The sequence below is a fragment of the Bos taurus genome, chromosome 4 (assembly GCF_002263795.3).
Source record: "Bos taurus isolate L1 Dominette 01449 registration number 42190680 breed Hereford chromosome 4, ARS-UCD2.0, whole genome shotgun sequence".
In the NCBI taxonomy this organism is placed as follows: domain Eukaryota; kingdom Metazoa; phylum Chordata; class Mammalia; order Artiodactyla; family Bovidae; genus Bos; species Bos taurus.
In genome coordinates, this window is record NC_037331.1 from 63,767,642 (window position 1) to 63,794,882 (window position 27,241).

Consider the following 27,241-nt stretch of genomic DNA (forward strand, 5'->3'; position numbering starts at 1 on the left):
CAGTGCACAGGGGTTCCAATTCTTCACATCCTCACCAACATTTTTAATTTTCTGGTCTTTTTGACAGTGATTGTCCTAACTTGGGTGAAGTGATACCTCATTGTGGTTTTGATTTTCATTTTCCTGATGATTAATGATATTGATAAGCTTCATAAGCTTCTTTACCAAGAATTGTCTATTCAAGTCTTTTGCCTATTTTTTAATGGGTTTTGTTGTTGTTGACATTTTTAACATAAACTGGATATTAACCCCTTGTCAATTAAACAGTTTGCAAGTATTTTCTCATATTCTGCAGATTGCTTTTTACTTACTCCCTTGTTACCTTTGCTGCACCCTGCAGCTTGTAGCACTTTACAGCCAAGCTACTGCGCAAGTCAGATAGCAACGCCCCAGATGCCTTCTGGGAGTTGTAGTCCTGAGTATGAGAGGAGGGTGGAAGGCCGAGAATTATTTTTCAGTGTGGTTGGCATCAGATTTCTTGTGGCGGGGCTGGAATGAACCACTGCCTGGTCCTCATTAGCAGAGGGAGAGATTTCGATCAGTTCCCCTTTTCTGTCCTTGAGCAGTTCCTCGGACCCGGGTTCTGAGAAGACCCTCTTCCCCACCTTGGCTTCCGGTGCAGGCGAGTTCCTCCTGCTCCCTCCAGCTTCCCGCCCCTGGGCCCTCGTGGGTTGGGCCTCCCTGGGGGCGGGGCTCGTGCAGGAGGGGCGGGGCGTCCAGGCTTGTCCACCGGCCGGCGTTTCTGAGGCCACCCAGCGACCTCTTCTCGAACCGCGAGGCAAAAGAGGCCAGGTCCATGGATCGAGCGGCGGTGGCGAGGGTGGGCGCGGTAGCGAGCGCCAGCGTGTGCGCCCTGGTGGCGGGCGTGGTGCTGGCCCAGTACATATTCACCTTGAAGAGAAAGACAGGCCGGAAGACCAAGATCATCGAAATGGTGAGTGTCGGGGCTTGTCGTGACGGGGCGCGTGAGGGGTCGGGGTGGTCCGTCCGGCCTCGCCTTCCCGCGCCGACCTCTGCTGGAATGCTGGGGGCCCACTGGGGACCCGTTCGTCCCGCCTGGGACGACCCCGCGGGCCCGATGACCTGGTCTGGACCCTTGACGGCAGCGCTCGGCTTCCCGTGGGCTTAGTTATGTCTATTTGAAACAAAAAGGCAGCAAATAGGTAATTCGGGAAAAAACTACCTCCCGCAGCAACACCCGCTTTTTCAAGAAATGGAACTTCCTGGGGATGTTTCGCCGTCCTCCTGGCATCCCGGGTCAAACCGTTGCAACAATCCCATTCTGACGGTGGTTTTTGCATCATGGCCAGGATGAGCTCGGTTATGACAAGATGTAACTTGTCCGTGGTTAAAGAAATGACAGTTAACCCAGTTGGAGCTCAGAATAGTTTATTTTGTATTTGAAATGTTACTCCTTCCTGTCTCAAACTGCTGGGAAGTATCTTTGTGTTCATTCCCCCCCCCCACCCCCCCACCAAACCTCTTACATAACGTTTTAGAAATTTATTTCCAATTTTATTGTAAGACAGTATTTGAAGAATTCCATTTGAGGTGCATTATAGGCAATATTTGCTCCAAAGTTAGGGATGTTTTGTGTTTTAGTTAGAGCCCACTCATCAGGACAATTTTTCTCAGTGAGTTGCATTCTTTGGTACTTACTGGAGTGAATAGTCCTGTGTATACTCCCAATAATATACTACACACATGAACTTCTAGGATCTAGTATTGACAGATCAGAGGACAGTTTACCACTGTACTAAATAATGTAATTTTAGGTTCATGTCTGAGAATACGTAGCTTCAACTTTATGTTCTAATTGAGCACAGAAACTATTTGTCCCAATCTTTGCTCTTGGCCCTGGGCTGAATACAAAAATATTCTTTCATAAATAAAAGTTTAAAAAATGTTAATTCCCCACATGTTTCTTATGCCAATAGTTTTGCTTATTGCTAGGATTAAATTAGTCTTAGATTATTATTGCAGTCTTTTCTCCATTTCTGTACTCATAAGAGCAAATGTTGTTAATCTCAAATTTTTCATTTTGTTTATGTTGCTATCCTGCATAGAAAACATTGGTGGCTTCCTTTTGTTCCAAACCAAAAATGTATAATATATGTGTGGGGGAAAAAACCCCACATTGCCATACCTTCTTGTATGTACTTGGACTGTGCATTGGTCTATCACTTCTCTTCTAAACCAAGTAGAGGTAAAAAAAAGTCAGTGCTTTCACAAAATCCACAATGAAGCCATAATCTTTAAATATACATAATGTGTAATATTAATTCAGGCATAAGGACAAGTAGTATTGTGGCTGCAGCATAATATACAGATGTGTGTTTGGAAGGAAGAGATAGGGAATGTGGACAAGGAGACAAAGTGTAAAGGAATGTTGTAAAGCCATTCCAAACAGTTTGCCCTTTATTTTTTAGGCAGTGGGGAGCCATGAAAGGTAGTTGGACAGGATAATTGCATGTTCAAAAATTTATTTTATAAAGATCACTTAGGAGAAGGTGAAAGGGGAGTGCCTGGAAAAAAGGAAATAATTTAGGAGGATGTTGGCAGTATTCCTTGTGAAAGATGATTAGAGCCTAGACTAGAAAATGAGAGCTCAGAGGATGAACATTTCAGAGATAAAATCAACAGGACTTGGCAGTACAAACTCTGGACTCATACAAACCTAGCGCGGAATCTAGGCTTTCTCATCTATCAAGCTATGTGATCTTGAGCCGGCTTTTTAACTTCTCTGACCCTGCTCACCTATTAATTGGAAGATCATAATACTGCCTACTTCATGGGGTAGTTATGAAGTTACATGAAATAACACAGTGGGCATAATTGCTATCATTTGGGAGCTTATCATTATTTAGGATCATTAAAGAGATTAATCACATTGTGGGGATTGCAAACTAAATGGTAATAACGGCTACATTATTAGCCAAGATCAAAAGGGGGAGAGAGAGAGCAGACAGGGACAAAGTGGAGCAAATTCACTTTGTCCTGTTTAGCCAAGTAGAAATGTCCATAAATTAGTTACATTAAGTAAAGAGCTTTGAAAAGCAATTATTGCCATATAGTGGCCCATAGTAATATACAGTATGTACTTTACCTGTTGCTATTATTAGCAACAGCAACTGAAAGTGTAGTGCTGGAATTGAGAAGCTAGATTGGGATTAGCACCAGTACTTTCTGAAATGTCTAACTTCTTGGCAGTAATAGTGAAAATGGTTATGATTTCTCATCCAAAACTTTGCAGCAGGATGAAAAGAGAAACCTTGAGAATACTGACAAATAACGGGTGTTCAGTGAAGAAAACAGAGATCTCAGATGTGGGAAAAGAGAATGCATTACCAAAAAGAAGGGTCAGAGTCAGCAGTGTCAGTCTGCACAGGTCACATGTTGAACTCAAAGCTATGTGCGTTAGACAGCCACTAAAAGAACAACAAAGTGAAGAAGACCAGAAAGTGACTATTAAATGCAAAAATACTCATGCCTTCAGCGTATGTTGTTTTTTGCTTAGGTTTTGAGCGGTTGGCAACGTGACCATTTTGGCAGGCAGGACAGTGAGAATGCTTAATGAAATGAGAGGAGGAAAGGGAATAATCAATCAAGCTGAGTACTAGAGAAGATAGGAAGGCTGGGGATAGAGAACACAGGTGGACAGGTAACCTTTTAAAGAAATAAGGAACAGTCCTCTCTCTTTAAGAATGTGCAATAGTCACTCACTATCCTTGGGCGGCTGGTTCCCACTCCCTTGAATACCAAACTCCAAGGATGCTCAAGGCCCTTTTATAAAATGGTAAATAGTTTAATTATAACCTATGCACTATCTCCCATATATTTTAAATAGTCTCTGCTGCTGCTACTGCTAAGTCGCTTCAGTCGTGTCCGACTCTATGCGACCCCATAGACGGCAGCCCACCAGGCTCCCCCGTCCCTGGGATTCTCCAGGCAAGAACACTGGAGTGGGTTGCCATTTCCTTCTCCAATGCATGAAAGTGAAAAGTGAAAGGGAAGTTGCTCAATCATGTCCGACTCTTCACGACCCCATGGACTGTAGCCTACCAGGCTCCTCCATCCATGGGATTTTCCAGGCAAGAGTACTGGAGTGGGGTGCCACTGCCTTAGCCCAAGTCAAAAAAAAAACTTATATATGTATCTGTATAATCCCTTAGCCAGATTCAGTTTCATTGCTCAGAGTTAAGTGCGGTCTGAAAAAATTTTATTAACTTGCCTCAAACATAGTATAAAAAAGGTATACTTCTAATATCTAATACAGTGTAAATATTATGTAAACAGTTGTAAATACAATGTAAGTGGTGTGTAAATTGTTGCCAGGGAGAAGCAAATTCAAGTTTTGCTTTTTGAAACTGTCTGGACTTTTTTTCCCACGTATTTTCAGTCCTTGGTTGATGGTATCACTGATGTGGAACATACAGGTATGGACGGCTGACTGTACCACTCACTGGTGGTACACTGGTTTAGAGGTGTTTATTCCAGCATATTTTAATTTACATTATGTCTTATTTTCAGCCTTACATCAACTGCGTCTACTTACTTCATTCTTTGTTTCTGTCCAGTTGACTTAATTTCTCCTACTAAATGGCACCTCTTTCCAATTTTTATATATCAACTCTTTTCCTTTTTTCTTCATTAGCAGAGTATATTCTAGTTATACTTTTTACCAACAGATTAACACTTATTTTTCTCCAATAGGAAACTAATTCCAAAAAAGGAAATGAGATGGTTTAATGTCATTCAGGTTTTCTCATATCCTTTATTGAATTCTCCCAAAGTAATTGGAAGGGGGCAGTCAAAGGTACAAACTTACAGTTATAAGATAAATAAGCACTAGAGTTGTAATGTACAACCCTAGCTAACACTATGACTGTGGCTAACACTGCTGTAGGATATATAGGAAGGTTAGAGATTAAATCCTAAAAGTTTTTATCACAAAGAGAAACTTTTTTTTCTTTTGCTTTCTTACTGTATAAGATGAATGCTGAGTAAACTGATTACGGTATTCATTTCACAATGTACATATGTCAAACCATTATGCTGTATACCTTAAATTTATAATGATGTATGTTACTTATATCTGTATAAATCTGGAGTGGGGAGATTCTCCCGAAGTAGGCGTATCTAACAAATGAAATAAAATGGGAACACAAAACCAGAATAAATGTATAGTCTTAACACTATTCCCTAAAGAGCAACAGAGAAGGTGGAAATTATTTGGACAGCAGGAATAAGGGAGATGGAACTGCCACTTGAAGCTCCCCAACCAGTTTAAACTGTCATTTCTAATTTAAACACGTCTCAAGTATTTATGGCTTCCTCGTGAACATCAGCAATTATTCCTTAAATAGCTGGTGCTGTTTTTGAAACCTTAGTGTGTTTCCTTCCTAGAGATAAACTTCTAACAAAATCTTCCTTTCTTCTATCTTAAGATAATATCAGATGTTTTCTGAGTGCTAGTCTGTAAGTGGAAAGCCCACTATTGAATCTAAATTTAGATATATTTAGAATATATATATATATTTAGAATATGTATATATATTTAGAATGTATATATATTTAGAATGTATATATATAGAATATATATATAATTTAGATATATTTAGAAAAAGGGCAGGGAAAAACCAAGATTTAAACAACTGCTTCAGGGGGTTAACACTATCACATAGGCTTTTAAAATATTTTGATAACTCAACTTTAATTTTTATCAGTACAGAAATTTATGACTTCTTAGCACATGTTTTAAATTCTTGATTTGTTCTGTGAAGCGTGTTCCCTGAATTCCTGTGGCATTTCCTGATGATTTCTCATAATTTAGCAATTTATGCACTCTCTTATATTGTTTACTATAATGTATGTTCTGGTATGTCTGGATTGGTGCCTGGTTTTTTTGTCATCCTTTTTTATTAGTTGCACTTGACTAAGAGAAACAGAGACCCCAAATCAATGGCTTTATTAAACAATACAGATTTTATTTTTCTAGTGTAACAAGAAATCCAAAAGATAGCAGTTACTGGTGTTAACTAAGGGGTATAAGGTATGAAGAGGCCTTTGAAATGTCCTTGGCTTTTCTCACGATCACAAGCTGTAGTAGTCCTGGCCAACATCTCCATCTTCCAGACAGCAGAAGTGAGGGAGCAAGGAGGAGAATACTTACTCCATAAGCAAAACTTTTTCCTTACATGTGCTTGGAGGGAATAGTGTCATATGGTCACCATAACTGTAAGTAAAGCTGAGGAATTTTGTCTGTTTGAGCAACTTAACCACCCTCTGACAAAATGGAGATTCTGTTAGTAAGAAAGGAGAGGGCATGTATGAAGGTAATCAGCAGTCTACCAGGCTACCCTGTAGTACCTGTTCTTTTTTCATATCACTGACCATTCAGTAAGTATTCAATATTTGATCAAATGAAAGTACATATAATATCACAGGTGGTCAGTCAGCTGATAGAAAAATAGAGCATTCCAAGTACTTGGTAATAATAGCAATAGAGGATATAAATTCTGAATAGCTTTGATCTTCTGTCTACCCAAAGAGTAAAGATTTATTCATCCACACCTAAAGTAGCTAGATCTTAGTATTAATAGTTCCTGAGATATGGCCACTGTCTTCATAACATGCTGAGATTTAGAAGCTAACCAGCTAAATAGGTGTCACTGCTAAGTCGCTTAAGTCATGTCCGACTCCATAGATGACAGCCCACCAGGCTCCCCGTCCCTGGGATTCTCCAAGCAAGAACACTGGAGTGGGTTGCCATTTCCTTTTCCAATGCATGAAAGTGAAAAGTGAAAGTGAAGTCGCTCAGTCGTGTCTGACCCTCAGTGACCCCATGGACTGCAGCCTACCAGGCTCCTCTGTCCATGGGATTTTCCAGGCAAGAGTAGTGGAGTGGGTTGCCATTGCCTTCTCCGAAATAGGTGTCACTACTAGCTTAAAAGCTAAAGTCCTAACAGTATTTCTAGAATGAAAGAATATAAATGTTATGAGAGAGAGATCAACAGAAAGCTTTGTGGCGTTCAAAGGAATAGGAGGCGACATTGGGTAATGTTTGATAGACATGGTGATATTTGAGGGGTAGAAATCATGATGTGTCCAGTTTGAGTAAAATATATCTTCAAATAAGGAAAATACATTAAACTCTTAACTTTGTCAGAGAAAATATCCAAGGTCATCTTGAATCTCCAGATTTGCAAGTATGGTAATGTTTGTGCCAGGCATATGATTTTTGTCTTCTCAAAGCACATTTGTCATGTTTCCTGAGTGTTATCCTCATGTAGCAAGTTAACCACATTTTCAACTGCAGTGACAAGTTTGATATCTTATCTAGTGAGCTATTTTCATGTTAGCTAGAATAGTTCCTGAAAAAAGTTTTAGCTTTACAAACTGGGTGTTTTTGCTTATTCTTTTTGTTGTGAACTCATTTACATGACAGATGAAGCCATCCTTGGACCAGATATTAGGTTGACCAAAAACTTTGATCAGGTTTTCCATAAGGTCTTATATTCTAATATTTTTAATTTATCCAATAATTTTGTTTTCTGGCTAAAAGGTATCATATCCTTAAATCCTTTTACTGTCTTCATTTAACAAGTCCCCCCCTCTTCACATGATTCTGAGGCTTACAAAAATTTGAGAACCATTGAAGTAAACAGTTCAAATTCCTGCCACCAGCATAATTACAAATTTTACAAGTCACAAAACTTCCAGGTTAATTGCTCACAAAGAGTGAAAATTGAGGCTGCCAGAATTTACTTACTGTATGAAGAAGAGAAAGCAGAGTGATGAGAACATAGGAAAATGAGCACTTTCATTTACTCAGGAGGTGGTATACATTGGTTAAGTAAGTAATAGTGCATGGTTAAATTATGGTACACATATATAATAAAATATTGTGCAGCTTTGAAAAAGAAAAAAGTAAATCTGTATGAGTTAACGTTTTAAAAAGCTCAAAAGATAGTAATTAGGGGAAAAAAGCAAGGTGTAGGACAGTTGTAGTTCCAGAAAAGATATACATGTATGTGCTTGTTATTGGAACTTCTTGAGAAACTATACCAGGAGCTGTTGATGGTTGTTGCTGGTGACAGTCGAACTTGGGAGGGTGAGACTATGGAGGAAACCTTCAACTTTATCATCCTTTAATGTTTCATAATGTTTGAAGTAACATGAGCATTTATTTTATTTATTTTTTTAAAACTGGTTAATGAATAGCAATAACATTTTAAAAGGTGTGTGTTGGACCACATTGTAGAAACATCTCCATTATCAGGTATTTGTAAATAATTTGCTAAAGATCCCTTGAGCTTGTTTTTTTTTTTTAATTTTTTAATAAATAACATCTGGAATGTGTTTTAATATGAATAATCTGGTAGCTGAGATACACTAAATTAGCATTGCTAGATCAGAAGGAGAAGAGTGTAGGAGAAGAGAGAATAATTTTCCCTCCACCTTTCTAAATTCTCCACTGGGGACCCCATAGCAAGACAAACTAACAAGAGAGAAACTAACAAGCTCACTAACATGTACAATACCAAGGGAAAGTGAGTAACTCCTGGATGGCTTAGAATTATACCATCTGAAGCTAAAGGCAAAAAGAAGAGTGTAGAAGAGGTGTGGAGGAAGTGAAGTTGATAAACCTGACCTAGGTTGATACTCAGATTGAAGTGCATTCTCCATTGATAGATTTCTTGTGCTTTAATCATCTTCTCTTCCTCGTACAAAGGGCGATGCAGATGGAGATTTCTTTTATTAAAAAATACAAATTTCCCTTGGTGGTTTAGTCGCTAAGTTGTGTCCGACTCTTGCAACCCCTTGGACTGTAGCCTGCCAGGCTCCTCTGTTCCTTGGTATCTCTAGGCAAGAATGCTGGATTGGGTTGCCATTTCCTTCTCCAGGGAATCTTCCCGACTCAGGAATTGAACCCAGGCCTCCTGCATTGCGGGCAGATTCTTTACCAACTGACCTACAAGGGTAATGTCTACTCTGTTTTCTAAGCTTCTCTGTGTCTGCTGTTTCTCTGAAATAATCAGCTCAAAATAATCCTTATGCAAAAAAGGTACACCTTGGGGTGGCAAATCTGCCACCCAGGAGGAGCAGGAATTAAAATAAGCCTGGAGTAAAGAGAATGACTGCTCTCTAGACGGCCATCGGAGCAGCAGAAAGAGGAGGGCTGAAAGTTGACACGTTGCAGAAGTGAAATATATAGGATCTGAAAGGGAGCAGAGTTTGTAACCCCAAAATACGCCTCTGTGGTATCTGGGTTATTTTAGGCTGTTTCTCTGTTGTTGTTTTTTTTTTTAAAGGAAAAAAAACAGCTGACGCGAGAGAAACTCTGAGAAATAAGCAGAAGTTACCCTTTGATAAGAGCAATTTACACTTCTAAGGAAAATTTCCATTTATAGGGTTGTCTCCCTTTCTGTACCAGGAAGAGGGCAATGACTGAGTCTGTTGAAACTCTTGGGCTTCCCAGGTGGCTCAGTAATTTTAAAAAAAATCCACCTGTTGATGTAGGAGAGGCAAGAGATGCGGGTTCGTTCCCTGGAAGATCCCGGGAGGAGGAAATGGCAACCCACTCCTGTATTCTTGCCTGAAAATTCCATGGACAAAGGAGCCTGGCAGGCTGCAGTCCGTGAAGTTGAAAAGAGATGGACACAACTGAGCACATAAACACATAAAAACTCTTAAAAATCTCAACTCCACATAACCATACCTTGTTTATTGAGCTTTGCCTGAAAACCTGGCTTTTCCTTCCCCCGCATCTTTTGTCTTTAGCTAAAGATGGTATGTAGGTGATGTGCTGTGCTTAGCTACTCAGTCGTGTCCGACTGTTTGTGACCCCATGGACTGTAAGCCCCCGGGCTCCTCTGTCCATGGGGATTCACCAGGCAAGAATACTGGAGTGGGTGCCATGCCCTCCTCCAGGGGATCTTCCCAAGCCAGGGATCAAACCCAGATCTCCTGCATTGCAGGTGGAGTCTTTGCCATCTGAGCCACTGATGGCTTGGGTCATTTTGGAAGTTAACTCAGTTTTCTTGGGTATCTCTGATGTATACAGGAAGTATACTGTATATGTTACTAAACTTGTTTTTCTCCTGCTAATCTGTCTTTCATTACAGTGGAGTCTCAGCCAGTAACCTAGAAGGGTAGAGGGAAAATTGTTTTCCCTCCCCCACAGATTTAATAATTTTGCAAAGTGTTTTGGATTATCCTAAATTTTCATAGCTGTTTAAATGTTCCCTATAATTTATTTAAATCATTTCCATGTATTCCTCTTTTACTTGTTTTTAAAATAATTATTGAATTAAGCATACAGAGAATCTGAAATCCTACTTCAATCTTTATTCTCCTTTTATAGGTTGTAATTTATGTCTTCACATAATAACTTATTTGAAATCTAATGTCATGAACCTTACCTGATAGATAGTGCAGTTGCTCACATGGACTGCAGTACACCAGGTCTCCCTGTCCATCACCAGCTCCTGGAGTTTACCCAAACTCATGTCCATTGCGTCGGTGATGTTGTCCCACCATCTCATCCTCTGTTGTCCCCTTCTCCTCCCGCCTTCAATCTTTCCGAGCATCAGGGTCTTTTCAAATAAGTCAGTTCTTCACATCAGGTGGCCAAAGTATTGGTGTTTCAGCTTCAACATCAGTCCTTCCAGTGAACACTCAGGACTGATCTCCTTCAGGATGAACTGGTTGGATCTCCTTGCAGTCCAAGGGACTCTCAAGGGTCTTCTCCAATACCACAGTTCAAAAGCATTAATTCTTTGGCGCTCAGCTTTCTTTATAGTCCAACTCTCACATCCATACATGACTACTGGAAAAACCATAGCCTTGACTAGACAGACCTTTGTTGGCAAAGTAATGTCTCTGCTTTTTAATATGCTGTCTAGATGGTCCCCCCTTAAAAATAACAGCGATCAGGGAACTCATGCAATTCTGCTTTTCTGCCAGCAGGTGGCAGACTTCCCCTCTCATGGCACAGTGCTTCATTTCTAAATTACCTTTCTTGTTAATGCACTTTTATGTTTACTCTTTGTTGCTTTAACCTGAAGTGAAACAGAAGGTACCACCCCCACAACGTGCCATTTTGGTGTGTGAAATATTTGGCGTTGAAGGCAGTCAAGACGCAGCCGACTCAAGAAAAGCTTTTTACCTACTCCTTACCTGCATAAAAATTGAGAAAGGGGTCCTCCACCGTGAGAGAGCTAAAGATCACAGTTTTCATCTGGGACATTTCCCTACAGAGAGGGACAAATGTCTGCTTACCAAACGTTTGATCTTCCCTCTTCCTGGGAATTGCCTTCCTCCCCTTTGAAGCCCCAGACCCCTGCCTGTTTCTCAGCTCAGCATTGTATAATATATAAGCCTTGATCAATTGCCTGGCTGTCTTTGGGGCTCATATCTTTGTGGAGGCTCTTGTAGCTACGAAATTAATTTTTTCTGTTAATCTTTCTTTCTGGTACGGGGGATCTCGCAGGAACCTAGAAGGGTAGAGAGAAAATTATTTTTCCTCTCCTAAAAACTATTAAGCTTTGAAATTTAAGCCAAGTAAGACAGTATTTTGCTATTACAGATGTAAATACCATTTGTCTCCCTTTTTCCAATATGTGTTCTTCGTTTTCAAGGTGCTAATAGGTTAGAGTTGTTTAGCAGTTGAGGAGAGTTGCTCAATGTGTTTGGCAAGTTCCTGCTTGTAATTAGGTGGAAGTAGATGATCACAGGTTTAACATGATGTGGGTTCCTGCAAGATACTTCCTGCCTCTGTTGTATTTCCTTTGAAGACTTGTCATGGTACAGCCTTCTCATTTACCTTACCTCAGATGTCCTACTCGGAGTCTGGGTTCAAAGTAACACCATCAACAAAAATAATAATAGTTGTGTTATTATACAGTCTTCCCCCATGAACAGTTTGTCAGTTCATCTCAATTTCTTCAGTCACACTTTTAGCGTTCAGAGGGAATGAAACACGTGATCAATTTTAATATAGGGAGATAGGAAAAACTTGAGAACCTAGCCTAGCTTTATAGCATAGTGAAATGTTACAAAGAAGAAACCCACCAAAGTTCTCTAAGATAAAAAGGGACTACACCAGCATTAGAACTAGGAATTAATTAGAGACTGAGTTGCATTTGGCTTAGTTTGGCACTGTCTTATGATCTTGTATGTCCAGATAGTGCCAAACTATTTTTGCCACATGCTAGTTATTCAGTAAATGTTAATTCTTCTATCTTCTTCCTTCTATAAATAAAGCTATTCTTTTCCCATCTTGATTTTAGACATGATGTTTTCATGTAGTATGTTCATACTAAGTAATGCATTTAAAAATTATCTCTAATTTTATTTGATAACAGTATTTTATTTGAGACCTCAGATTTGGAGATTAAAAACTGAATGGTTTTATTATATCATACATCTTTCTCAGAGTTAAAAATATTAAAAAGAATGAGAGATGTACAGCATTATGCCAAATTTTGAGCAACGTTTTTTAATCTGCATTCCTGCTGTCATCTTTGTAGATGGTTCAGCTGGCCTGGGAAGCACACGTGGAGGATTGGCACATACCATCACGTCATTTTCAGTTAATTTCACTATAATTGTACAAGAAGTATGAGTTACTATAAAGGATAAAGCTACATGCGTTTGACTCACTTTTGAGTCCCCTCTAGTATACTTACAGTAAGCACAGGTCTTGATCATTATAGATTTAATTAACTCATGGGGTCTATACCATGTGTGGATTTCCAGTCATTTGATTCAGCTTTAGGGGAGTTTTGATGATTGACTCATGAATGCCTGAATTACAATTAAGCTTTTTATAAGGAATTTCTCCATTTTTAAATTATTTGCCTATTTTATACTTAATCTCCCATTGATTCTTCCTCTTTTTATTTCTGAGATACTTTATGCTGATATAAAATTAGTATATCTAGATGAGGGGGGAAAAAAAGTAATCTGCAATTTTCACCAACCAAAAAAAACCCATATTTTAGTAAATGTACTCCTTTCTCTTTCCATGCATATAACTGTTAAGTATCATTTTTCCCATGGGGTCATAGTTGATAACATTGTTTTTAAAAAGATGATTCACTTGTTAATTTATTTCTTAATAACAAACACCCTTATTTTAATATTATGTTACTTCAGTATTATATATGAATATCATCAATTATTTAGCAAGTTCTTCATTGTTGAGCGTTTAGCTTGTTTTTCGTTTTCTGTTATGATAAATAATGGATCAGTGAACATTCTTGTAGCATCTATGCCTGTCCGTGACTGTTTAAATGGAATTGCTGGAGCAAAGCCTTTTGAGTGTGCTGCCAGGTTACCCTCTGGAAAGGTTATACCAAGTTATATTTTCACCAACAGTATATCCAAGTACCTAGCTCCATGTTTTCCTGGAAGTAGGTATCTTTTTTTTCCTCATCTTTGCCAAATGATAGCTTTTTAAAAACAATGTTTCTATTACTTTTGAAATTAAACTTTTAAAATACTTGACCATTTATTTTCTTCTTTGCTGAATCATCAGTTCTTTGTCTTAATTTGCAAGAATTTTTATAAAATGCTTTTGGCCACGAGAGTATGTTAGAAATACATTTTTCAAGTTTTTTTCTTTTAATTTCACTTCCATTTTTGAGTTGCTAAATATAACCCTGCTTTTCATACCTTTGTGCTAATTCTTTATAGAATGTTTTGCTGACCTTAATTTGCACGTAAGTCCTCATTTACACATTATGACTTCATTTTATAGCCAGGGTAGGAAAATATAGCATGTTGTTTAGTTTGTATAGCTTACTCACTAATTTATTCTCCCACTCATGGAATGAGGAAGGCTACTGAAGAAAAAATAGTAAAATATTATGATTTTGTCCCAGTAGATAATTTTCATTTCACTTCATAAATATGACTTAACATATACTGCCCATTGGTTCTAAGAGGTATATAGTAACATTATATACACTTTAACTTTCTTTTATTTTGGACCATATAAGTTTTAAAAAATAGTCTTTATTTTCTTCTAAGTATATTATTCATTACAGAAAATTTAGAAAATACCAAGAATATGAAGAAGAAAATATAGTCATTTGTGACCCTGTCATTTCTCTTTGATAACTATTAATTGATTTTTGGAATATATTTGATTCAGTCACATTAAATGGTTATTATATTAAATTTAGTTTGTTACTGGTTTATTATTTAAACTTTTATATGTTTATTCAAAGTGAAATTAGGTATGTTTTCTCTATTTGTCTCTTTCTGAGAGACTTTTGTCTTAGAGTTTTATACTAGTTAGTTCAGAAAAGAAATTGGATTGTCATTTCATGTGTTATAGTTTATCTGGCATGGAGCTATCTGTTAAAGTTTGAAAGAGCTCACAAATACAAAACTGACCACAAAGCTTTTTAAAGGCCACTTTCTACCAAACTTATTTTTATAAGTTCTGATAAGCAACTGTTCCACTGTTGGTTTTGTTTTGGTTTGATTTGGTTAGTTAAAGTATAGCTGTGTTAGTTTCTGGTGTACAGCAAGGTGATTCAGACGTATTTTTATAGATATTCTTTTTCAGATTCTTTTCTATTATAGTTAGTTACAAGATACTGAATGTAGTTCCCTGTACTATACAGTAGGACCTTGTTTATTTTATACGTAGTATAAAATTAGCTTTTCTGCTAATCTCAGACTTCTGATTTATCCCTTCTCCCACCCCTTTCCCTTTTGACAACCACAAGCTTGGTTTCTGTGTCACACATTTCATACTGAATGTAATATATGCTATCAAGAGGCTTCCCAGGTGGTGCAGGGGTTAAGAATCTGCGTGCCAACGCAGGAGATGCAGGTTTGATCCCTGGGCTGGGAAGATCCCCTGGAGAAGGAAAAAGCAACGCACTCCAGTATTCTTGCCTGGAAAATTCCATGGACAGAGGAGCCTGTGGCACTACAGTCCATGGCATGCAAAAGTCAGGCATGACTGAGCGACTGAGCACACATACGTTATCAAAACTTTTCTAAGTTACTTGGTTTCCTGGGTTATTACTATTCAAAGAAGTTTTCAGGGGGTTCTAGTTTATGTTTTCTTCTACTTGAAGAGAAGTTGCTCAGTCATGTCCAACTCTTTGCAACCCCATGGACTGTAGCCTACCAGGTTCCACCGTCCATGGGATTTTCCAGGCAAGAATACTGGAGTGGGTTGCCATTTTCTTCTGCTTATAAACTTTTAAAAACTAAAGTTATCAACCACTGATATCATCCATTTAATTTTAAATAATTCTTTGTTATAAGTTATTAGTTTATAAACTTGAATCTCTTTCAATAATTTTCTTCATTGTTTTCTTACCTTATTATTTTTTGAGTTTGTTTAGCATAGCTGAAAGAAGGGATAGTAAGTTCATTCTTTGTACTCTCCTTTTAGGTGTGCTGGATATAATACACCAATAATAAAAGCCATTAGTAGCATAACTGTTTCTTACCATTTTTAATAGAACCCACACCAAACTAGTAATCCCAAGCAATACTGTTTCCTTTCAACATATAGAATACCAACTGTGTGATGTGGAAAGAGTCCAAAATTAAAACAAAAGTTTTTCTTGCTGTTACATTTCAGGCGCAGAAATTTAGACATAATAAAACGGGAACATCAATTTCAGTGCTGAGCATCTTGAATGTTTACTACTATTAATAGTACATTTGAGAGGAGAGGAAGGAAGAACGACTTCCTTCATTATGGTATTGTCTTACACACAGTTTTCTTGAACTTGACCTACTTATTACAACATAATGTCATTTCCTCTAAAGGAGTTTACAGAATTTATTACTTTTTAAGTGAAAAAATAAAAAGATATAGACTATGTTCAAAAACTTCATTTGAGTTTCTGAATATTAAGTTCCTCAATCCTAGATTGTTGCATAGAGTTTTTAAGAAATGCATTGAGACCAGACCCATGGGTTTTCTGCAGTTGGTGTATATGTGTGTGAATTCATAAATGCAGCAATAAGCTGTGCTAACAGTCACCAAATAGGATATGTTTTTGAAATTACTTTAAACAAGAATAAAACTTATAGGAAAATCTTTATTTACTGTTCATTTTCCCAGCATGTAGCAGTTATTTTCAGCTCTGTTTTTGCTCATTAAATATTTTAAGCCATATTCATATAAACATTTATATCATTTATTTCAGTTACCCTGTTGAAGTTAGTTGACTCGTTTTTTTCAGAGAAGTTTTGATAGAAGTCAGATACCTAGACAGGTGTTTTGCATGTTTAAAAAAATGGTCTTGCTGTTTACATCATGCAACAATTATCAGGAACAAGTTTTGCAAGAGTCCTTATAGAGAGGATTACATCTCATCTATGAATTGTCTTCCTTATATGACTTTATTGCTTGGTTTGGAATAACTTCCTAGGGTGTCAGTCAAGTTCAGGGTGAAGTTTAAAAATACATTACATAGAGGAATGATAATTGGATTATGATAAACTTTAGTTAAGTCATAGGCTGGATTATTGAGAAATAACTGTATACCACAGGTTTTATGTGGGATTATGAAGTGTTTTTTTTCATATACAACTGTTAATTAATGCAATACCTTTATTCTCTTTAGTCCCTGACCAAAGAATAAAAATAAAATCAATTAATAAGTTATTAAGATTTAAATGGATAGATTTTCTCTGGACTTTGTTTTTTTCTTATTTCACAACTTTTGATGGCAAAGTATGCAGTGATCATTTTTAGCTTTTCAAGTTAATTGAAAATTGACAACATCTAAACATTGTAACCAGTTATTCAGAAGTACAAATGAATACCCCTTTCTATAGTGATAAAGACAGCCAGTTGGCAGTGTTATAAGGGGAGAAAAATCTGCCAAATATTTGACTCCTGCATGATTCTTTGCTCTTTGGTATATCAGTTTCAGGTTTAGAGTTTCATTAGGAGTGGTATGAGTAATTACTGTTTCTACGACAGTGAATAAAGAAACTCCCAGGCAACAAGGCCCAGTCATTGTGTCCAGAGATGAAAGTCCACTGTGTGCTGTTAAAAGAGTCTGCCTTTATGACTTTATGACTTTTTCCTGGATCTGTTAAATCTCCTCTCAAAAAAAAAAAAAGATCCTAGAGCTATTTGAAACAAAATTCATTTTCTTTCATTCAGTATTTTGCGTCTATTCTTCTTCCTTTTTTCTGGCAAGTTTCAAAACATTGTTCTTATTGATACACATCTTTAGTCCTCTCATGTAAGTGTTATGCTGATATTATTTCCTAGAAACAGTGCTGATGTAGTAAGAAAAAAAAGTCTCCCAGGTCATCTATGTAAGTAATAAGTGACTTCTCCCAGATCTTAGATTCCTAGTCTATAATGAAAAGGAAAGTATTATCTTTCTGTTAGGGTTTTAATGATTAAATTACGCAGGCATACCTCGTTTTACATATTGCATTTTTTACAAATTCAAGGTTTGTGGCAATTCTACATCAAGCAAGTCTGTTGGCACCATTTTCCCAACAGCATTTACTCACTTTGTGTCTCACATTTTGGTAATTCTTGCAGTGTTTCAAACTTTTTCACTGTTACTGTATCTGTTATGGTAGTCTGTAATCAGTGAACTTTGATGTTACTGTTGCAAAAAAATTCTGACTTGCTGGAGGCTCAGGTGATTAGCACTTTTTAGCAGTAAATTATTTTTAAATTAAGGTATATAAATTGTTTTTTTAGACATAGAGGGACACCTCACCAGACATACAATCCCATCCCCATGGCATATACTCACCTACTGGATGGAATTCAAAGGCAGACATTGTCTTCTACATACAGTCAGGAAACAATACTCATGTTTTGTCTCTTCTCTACTCTCCTTAGAGTAACGGGACAGAACACCAAAAGAGCCAAAGCCATCTATCCCTTAGAGACCAGAATACCCCTCTTGATAAGAAACTAGCCATCTTGGTTCTCATGCTGTATTTTGTTTTGTTTTAGGGTCAACTGGCTGAATTCTCTGCTTTAGAAATATTCTTCAAAATAATCCATCCATGTGATGTTGACTGGTTCTGATTTTTTTTTAAACTTTCTTTTCTGATTATGGACATGATTGGGTCAACTACTATAACATTTTAATAAGCCATTTTTCCCCCAAGGAACTCATTTATTTTATAAAGCTCAGAAAATAAAAATGGCCCTTTACTTCCATTACTGATACTATCTTTTGTGTTCTACTTTAGATTTTCCTGTGCTTATTTAAAGATTTTCCCCCCAAAATTGGACTCTGGCTATCGATACTCTCACAACTCCTTTCACTCAATAATAGATCATGTATATCACAGTTTATCTGTAAATATTGATCTCACAGAGCAGTACTGTGTATTGATTTACAGGCATGGATTCTGAAGTCACAGAAACCTGAGTTTGAATCCATTTCTGCCATTTGCCAGCTATGAGGATAATAGTAGCCCACACCTTCTCAGGTTATAAGATGAGATGAGATGAGGTATGTCAAGTGCTTAAAAGTGTCTGGCACTCAGTAAACATACAGTAGGTTGTAACTATTTATAGTAATCATCTTTGAGAACTGTATAATTTTTACGTGTATGCCACAATTTATTCACCTCCCTTGTATCAATAAACATTTAGATACTGGGCATTTAAGGTGTTTACAGTTTCCCAGTATTATAAAGCAACTCTGCCATATACATCCTTACAACTAAATCTTCATACACTGCCCTATGTCCTTAGGGTAAAGTCCTTAGGACATAAAGTTGGTCTGTACAAAGGGAATGTGTATTTCTAAAGCTTTTAATAGTATTTCTAAATTCCCCTCCTAAAAGGTTGTGGAACTCCAACTCCATCATTTTTTGTTGTTTTCCTTGGAGATGAAGAAGGAAATGGCAACCCACTCCAGTATACTTGCCTAGAAAATCCCATGGATGGAGGAGCCTGGTGGGCTACAGTCCATGGGGTCGCAAAGAGTCGGACACGACTGAGTGACTTCACTTTCACTTTGGAGATGATGCGTTTGGAGTGATCTTTTAAAAAGGTATCTTTAAAATTCTTGTCAGTGCTAAGCATTTTAATATATTAGAGGACAGTTTAGTCAACACATTCATACATAGAACAGAGGTGTTTTCAGAATGGATCACCTAGCTGCCCTTAGGCCTCCATTGTTGTTGTTGAGCCGCTTAAGTGTCTGACTCCTGCAACCACTTGGACTGTAGCCCACCAGGCTCCCCTGTCCATGGGATTTCCCAGACAAGAATACTGGCGTGGGTTGCCATTTCCTTCTCCAGGGGATCTTCCCAACCCAGGGATCAAACCTGTGTCTCCTGCATTGACAGGTGGGTTCTCTACCACTGAGCCACCAGGGAAGTCCTGAGCCTCCATTACTAGAATATAAAAGATTATCCTCTAAGAGGAATATTATGTTGTCAATCTTCTCATCTTATTAAAATAAGATAGTAATGCCAAATTTTTAACATTTGGTAGATATCAAGTTTGGGTAATTTGTTAGTGGCCTTTTTTAAAAAACAACTTTTAAAATTTTTTGTATCATTTGTAGTACAGAGTGCTGCTTCACAAAGTTTGATTACTGAAATGTTATGTTGGTTCAGGTTCCTTTGAGTATAGATGTGAAAAGGCTAGTATACAAACTTATTTACATGAGTGTAGCATAGCCCTGTTCCTAATGATAAAGCTTCCCAGAGCCAGTAACATAACTTATCTATTAGGCCCTGCCACATGGTATTAGCATATTTAATCCTACGACTCAGGTTAAAAACAAGACTGATTTCTCTTTAAAGGTTAAAAATATTTATCTTCACAACGGTTTGCTTTCATTTCCAGCAGGAAAGGAGCTTTTTCAATTTCTTAACCATAAAAATTAATTTTCATTCTGTTCAGATTTTTTAGTAGATCTGTGCATGGTCTTGTTGAAATTTACAGTGTAGGAAAATATGGAGAAAAACATAAAAATCACTTTAAATCCCACTACCCTGCAATGAAGATTGTTAACAACTTAGCACACTTTAATGCAAATATTCTTTTTCACATGTCTTACACGAGCTAATCGTTTTAAAACTGTAAAATACACATGACAGAGTTTACCCTTTTAACTGTTTTTAAGTGTACAGTTCAGCAGCATTAAGTGTATTGACATTGTTATGAAACCACCACCACTGCTGCCGTCCATCTCCAGAACACTTTCCGTCTTCCAAATTGAAACTCTGTACCTGTTGAGCAATAGCTCCCTGCTCTCCCCTCCCCCAGCCCTGGCAAACAGGACCTGATCTTTTTCACTTTGTATTAAAATATAATATTCGTACAGAGAAGTACACATACTACAAGTGCGCCGACAATTGAATCACACGATGAGGAAGAGGGTGTTTTCAAGTCTTAAAACTATTGAGGTTCCTCTTTTCTTTGCAGAGCAAGTTGGCGGTGCTCTAATAGTACAAATTTACCTTCTCTTTCTTAACTGCCGCATTATTTTATTTGATCCTGTTCTGTAGACTGGTGACTAGTGCAGAGCTAGCAAGCCTGTCACCCAGAGCATAATAAAGCACTGTGTAGTAATGCGTCACAAGACTGATTTTGCATAGAGCATATTAGCCAAGGCTTCTGGGACCGCCCTCAGCTGCACCTTGTGCTATATTAGTACTCCTCAGACAGGAAGAATTTTCTTTTGCTGCTGTAGCTTGTCCGGTTACTTTACAGGGTAAGTGTCTACAGTTCATATAAACAGTGAGTTTCTCTTGTTGAACTTCATCTGATTCTTAACTTGATTCTGTATCTTGTTGAAATTTTAGGCATTTAAAAATCCAAATTAAATTAAAATAGAACGATCCTGTGTAACACAAAACTTTTTTATAGTTTGCAAAGATGTGAATATGGAGAACTTTGCAGTGTCTTGGGTCTCAGAAATTCTAATTTGTAGGATCTAATTTTAAGAACATCTTGTTTCACGCATTGATATTAAGAAAAAGCCATGTACCCTCAGAAATCTCTTCAGGGGGAAGAAAAAATCTAATTTTGTTGTTCATTTAGTTGTTGTGTGACTCAGTTTTGCTGATAGCCACGTGATTTGTGTACCTAGGATTAGGAATTTTTTATTATTGCTAATAATAAAGATAATTAATTTTTATTTTGTGCCTATAAGCTTTAACCAGGATATCATGGAATGGCTTTATATTAGTTATGTTTTATAAATTGATAAAAGCTGGATTACTGTCTGTAAGGATTAAAACATACTGTATGATGAAAATTAAGATTCAAACATATACATTACCATCGATTCAAACATATGTATTACTATAAGAGCCTAGAATGTTGTGGTTAACTGAGATTTAAATAATTGAATTGCCTTATCTTTTATGTTAGCTAATGCAGCAGACCACTTCTTAAAGGTGGTTTACTTGGTTTTTATTGGCAGTCTGTGTCCAAGCCCTGCATCCCCGGATATTGTTTACTACCTATGCCTTTGTTGTAGGACAAACTCAAGGACAGAATAACTCAAGAGTTTTCTGAGGGTAATCAGTATAAATTATCTATTTTCCCTGTGCCTTGGTTTTCTTATCTTGAAAAACACGATTAGGTAGTAGGGCAGAGGAGGTGTGGAGGATAGATGAATAAACTCTAAGCTCTGAAATTGGGTATTTTCATAAGTATCTATAATATTCTGAGAAGCCACGTTTTGCTATTTAAGAAAATTGGTATAAATTTCCAATTTTTAAATAGCTAAGCTTTGAAATCTGTTTTCTTCTACCTTCTTTTACTCTCCCACCTTTTGCTATTCAGTTTCATTTTTGTTTTATGTTTGTATCAAGAGACAGTTTCACTTTCCAGTTGGTACTTTTTGTTGTTGCTATTTTTTTACTGCTGCCTTGAAAATCTAATTAGGGAGAATTCTTTAAATGCCCCCCAAGAAACTGATTTTATAATGTTTTATAAATAATGAATTTATAGTTCGATTTTCCATGTGCTGATCACCCTAAGTGTCATTATTAAAAACCCACGCTTAGGACAAGTGATGTATGTTGCCAGAGATATGCAGTAAGATTTTTAGGACTATTACTGATACCCTGTCATATTGTAGTAATACATACCTTTTCTTATATAAGTAGTATACAGTTTATCATTCAAAATTTCATTACTTTATTGTATAGTTTAAATGTTTCTGAAAGTAGCAAACTTAAAGCAGAAATCACAGCTTTTTAAGCTAATAATATCAATAAATTTTAATATTTTTTCACTTTCCTATAAGACAGTCAAGAGGGGCTTTAAAAGTATTCAATTTACATTCAGATACTTTAAAACTGTATAAAGGCAAGTCAGATTTTTCACTTGATATAGACATTTTCACTCATTGATTTATAAATAACTTCAAAGGGTAAAGATAATCATCTCAGAATGAAATACCACAATACCTAAAACTTGTCAGTTCTCAAGTTTATGCTATTCAAGTGAAGTTCTTACCTCTCGCTTCAGTCTTTAGCCTTGTCCTACATATTCCTTGTAACGAACACTGTTACAGTAGAGACTTTAAACTCATAGCAAAAGAACACAAAGTAATTATTTTTCCAGTTTCCACATTTTCCAGTCCACATTTAAAGATTCCAAATACTTTGAAACTTCAAAACTTTCTTTGGAGTTCATAGTTCAAGGGTAATATTTTCTATTTTTGAACAAGTCTTCTGCGCTCGATTTGTTTTTTTTCAGCAACTCTTCTCTTGAAGCATCTGCAACAGATGACTGCTGGCAAAGTAAGCCAGAACTTTATATACCAAGTATAGGTTTACAAGCCTATTGGTTTAAAAATACTCTGCCCTCATTTTCAGTGTCGTCCTTAGAATACTGCCAGAATGCTGACATTTATACCTTAGTCTGTACACTTCTGTAATGATAGTGATTTTTCTATTAGGACTGTAGTATCACTTGTGTGAGATTATCTGTGAATAAGGATAAATTCTGGTCAGATTGCCATTGAGGACTAGGAAGAATGAAATATTGTCACTTGAAATTTTTGTAGTATCTAGTAAGCTATTGAGGTTTGCTTAGTCCTAAAGTTGGCCTTTATTTATTATCAGATCAAATTTCTGATCACTCTTTGTTTACATTTGTATTTTGTTTAAATAAAATTAATGAAGAGATCATGAGAAAGATGATTAACTCTTTTACCTACTAACACTGGCTTTTTTTTTTCCCCCTTTCCTTTTCTACTGAACGTGAATGAAAGCTCCAAAAAGAGCCATAGTTGAGGATGGAGAGTGGAGAGAAACTGGGTCTGCTGGGCTACACATAACAAAAGATTTTAGATGCCCAGATAGTAAAATGTATTCTTCACTGCTTGAATTGTTTTCTTTTAGGTTTTTCAAATGTGTCAGAATACGTGATTTTTTTAATATAAGCTTCACTTTGACTTTTTCACATTCTCCTTCCTCTTTTTCAAGCTAATAAAATGGTTTTATTTAAATAGTGCCTTCTGAGAAATCTAGAAACCCTTTTCAGATATTAAACATTGAAGAAAAGCCATAAGCATTTCATAGTTTATATTTTGGATTCCATAAATGAAGAAACAGACTTGCCAGGTAATTTCAATGACAATATTTTTCACATGTGAAAAAATGGAGGTATCCTACTATTTAAATATTGTTTATCAATATTTAAGATATTTAAAATATCATCAATTATAAGATCATTTAAGATGCCATCAATTATAAGATCATCAACTTACTAGCAGCCCTTCTGAGAGGTGTGGGAAATACTTTTTCAGGAAAGATATTTCCCAGTTTTATGTACTTTAAATGAAATAGGAGGTGGGTTTTAGAATTTGAGAATTTTTTTTATATCTGCTACACATGTTTTAATTATAAAGAACATTCATCTAATGTTCAACTTCTGTTACCAGAGTCTAAGAAAAAGTCAGTTTTTCCTCTCAGCTAACTTACCCTTTTTAAGTAGTGCTTTCATTATAAAATTTTGCTTATCTGGAATAAAGTGAAAGTAGAGTCATTGAAGAGCAAAAATAAATAATCTTCCTTAAGATTTATACTGCAAAAATGAAACTTAGTATAATAAGATGTCTTATCCAAAACCCTTAAATGATCATTCAGTTAAACACTATCACTTACCTGTTTTGTGCCAGACACTATGCTAGATTCAAACACAAGTCAAATCTTAGTCACAGCATTTTACAAAATTAAAGATTTTAATATGAGAAAGTTGAATAAATTTGACTTCCGTGGATTATGTTTCTCCTTACATTCTGTTTGTATATTTCTTCACTGATTCAGGATTAATAATGCATAATTTTCCCACAAACTTCGTCCTTACATGTAGAGAAGATGTTGATAAAGTACTCATGCAATACAACATTTTTTTCCAAATATATACTTCACTTTAACTCTTTATTCAAATCTTATTAAACCATATAAGTTCTTATAGGAGAGCTGCAAGTTCTCCATACAAAATTTTTAGCCCCAAAGTTTGTCAGATAGAGTAATATCTTTGCTGAGCTTCTTAGGAAAGAAAAAAGCTGCCTTCAATAACTTAGTATTGCTGTCAAACCAAAAGTGTATTAACGTACAGGAAGAGCCTGAAATGTATGTGTGTCACGTGTACCTTTTTTCTCTCTCTTTTACTGTGACATCACCTGGGAAAATCCAGAAGATTGGATAATCAAGAAATGCTTAATCAAGATTCTGCTGTACATGTGAAAATGGTGGGTATTTGAATATTTCCAGTTCCATTTATTAATGGTGAATCTGCACCACTTTTACCTCTGTCTTTAACCAGATAATTAATTATGGGACTGTAACTTTACACAGATCTTTCTTCACAATGTTAGACACACAACAGAATTTCAAATACTTGTTGAATTGAATTTCCTTGGAATTTTTTTTTGCTTGAAATATAATGTGCACTAAAATGTTTTTCAGCAGATAAAATGATTACCCCATTTCTTTTTGTGCTAAATTTTCCTTGCTCAGTAACAGCACAGTTATACAACATGAGATCTTTCATCTTAGGCCTCTGAGTTAAAATTTTAACTAATTTAACTAAGCATTTAACTAATTTTTTAAAACTTTTTGAACAGCAGTAGCTTTCATTGCATTATAGACATTAGGATGAGGTAGGGAAAATACAGGCTTTGGCTTCAGAACTGGCTTCAAATCTTAACTCAGTCCTTATTAGCTGTGACACCCTTGAATGCAGGCAACCATCTCACCTTTAAGAAATACACATGAAACCACCAGCCTCCTGTTGTCCTTGTTCATATCTTTTCCCAGCTTTATTAAGATGTAATTAACAAATAAAATTATAAGATATTTAAAGTGTCCAATGTGAATATTTGATATGCGTATACATTGTGAAAGTTTACCCCCTTTAGTTACCATATCCATGACTTCACAAACCTACCTTTTTTTTTTTGAAGAATATTTGAGTTATACTTTGGGGTAAATTTCAATTATATAATAATAATCACCATGTTATACATTATATCCTCAGACCTTATTTATCTTATAATTGACGTGTCCTTATACATATTTAATGAAAAAGTATATATAAAGTACTTTAAAAGCACATGGTAAGCACTCAGTGAATGTTAATCTCCTATATTATGTTAGTGTTTTATGAAAGTAGGATTTATTTGTAAATGTGGGGGAAATTATGTCTATCCTTATTCAGTCACAAAATTTTAAAAATCACTATTTCTTTCTCTCTTTTAAAGAGGACAGCTGCCCCATGATCTCTTTCCTATCTTCTCTTTCTGTTCTTTTTGTTCTTCCTTTTCTCTATTTTTTCATGCTTTTTCTTTCTAATTTTCTTTTTCTGGTCTGAACCTATAAACCAGAACTTAGCATGCAAGCAGCTTTGTGTCAACATTAGTAAATCTCTTGTTTCATTTAACTTTCCTCATCCACTGTGTGATGGGAGGTTAAAATTTATTCAGAGTGCTGATTAAGCTTGTCAGCAGTGTACTTAGAGCTCTTAGGATGAAGCATATGAAATTGCTGATTCTTTAATACATGAAATAACAGTCCAATGTTGGCAGTTTTATATAGTTCAGTCTAATACTTGAACATGATCTTTGCATCTATTGCATGATTGGCATTTGATTTATTGATACTGAGCATAAGTATCTCTGAATTAAGTCAGACTAAACTCATTTTTTTGCTTGAGTTGATTTTTTTTTTTATGAAAATGAATACAAGTGATATAAAAAATCCTACCATATAATTTGTTGTTACCAGGATCCTAGGACCTTCTACCATGTGTCTCCTTTAGAAGCAAGTTGCAGTGTAGTTGGGGCTTCCTTGGTAGCTCAGCTGGTAAAGAATCCACCTGCAATGCAGGAGACCCCAGTTCGATTCCTGGGTCAGGAAGATCCCCTGGAGGAGGGCATGGCAACCCACTCCAGTATTCTTGCCTGGAGAGTCCCCATGGACAGAGGAGCTTGGCGGGCTACAGTCCATGGGGTCGCAGAGTGGAACACAACTGAGAGGCTAAGCACAGCAGAGCAATGTAGGTAACTTACAAAAGCACTGTGGAAGGAAAACAAGCCTTTTGAGATGATAGATGTTTAAATAATTTTCATTATAGTCTGGATTTATATAATTTTTACCTTTGGTGTGCTCTTCTAAAAAATTGATAACATCTTTTTAAGTTGCCAGCTGTACCCTCAAGTTCTAGGAAAACAGAGCTATTTATCCTTTTCCCACATGAGACCCTGTACACCTCCCCAGTCTCAGCACACCCAAATCCTGCTTCTCTCCAGAAGCCCAGCTCCATGGGTCTCCCTCCTTTGACCCCAGCAGAAGTAACCTTAGTTTCTTCTTTTTCTCTTGTATTGTATGTGGACATCTTGACAGTGTTTTTATTATTTGGATTATTTGTATTACAATCCATGTTAGAGAAGATGAATTTGAGTATAAGATGTATATCTTACTCAAATTTCTGTATCTCTTACAGGGTTGCTTAACAGACTGCCTTACACTTAATGACTATATGGTAAATGAAGGAAAGAATTTGGCCTACACTACTTTAATGTGGAGACAGGCCAGATATGTGGTAGGCAGGAGAGACGGCTATCAGTCAAATTTTGCAGTGCTTAATCTTCAAAATAAAGCAAGAATCATCTAGGTGCATGAGTGAATAAATGTACCAGTCTGCATAGGTGGCTTTAAAAATCTATACTTTTTATGTCATCACACAAAAATTGTATTGCCCACTCCTTGGTACCCGTAATAAAGA

At 36.5% G+C, this 27,241-nt stretch overlaps 1 protein-coding gene across 4 annotated transcripts in view; it reads left to right on the forward strand.

Annotated features, from left to right (window-relative positions):
- Positions 1–754: 754 nt before the first annotated feature.
- Positions 755–27,241, forward strand: part of NT5C3A (5'-nucleotidase, cytosolic IIIA) — a 39,111-nt gene continuing 12,624 nt past the window's right edge. Inside the window, exons 1-2 of one of the 4 annotated variants that reach the window (XM_005205471.5) lie at positions 755–934; positions 24,653–24,707. In XM_005205471.5, the coding sequence (XP_005205528.1) occupies positions 24,672–24,707 (36 nt within the window). In that variant the 5' untranslated portion in view covers positions 755–934; positions 24,653–24,671. The other 3 variants (NM_001037597.1, XM_059885528.1, XM_005205470.5) reach the window with 3 other exon arrangements.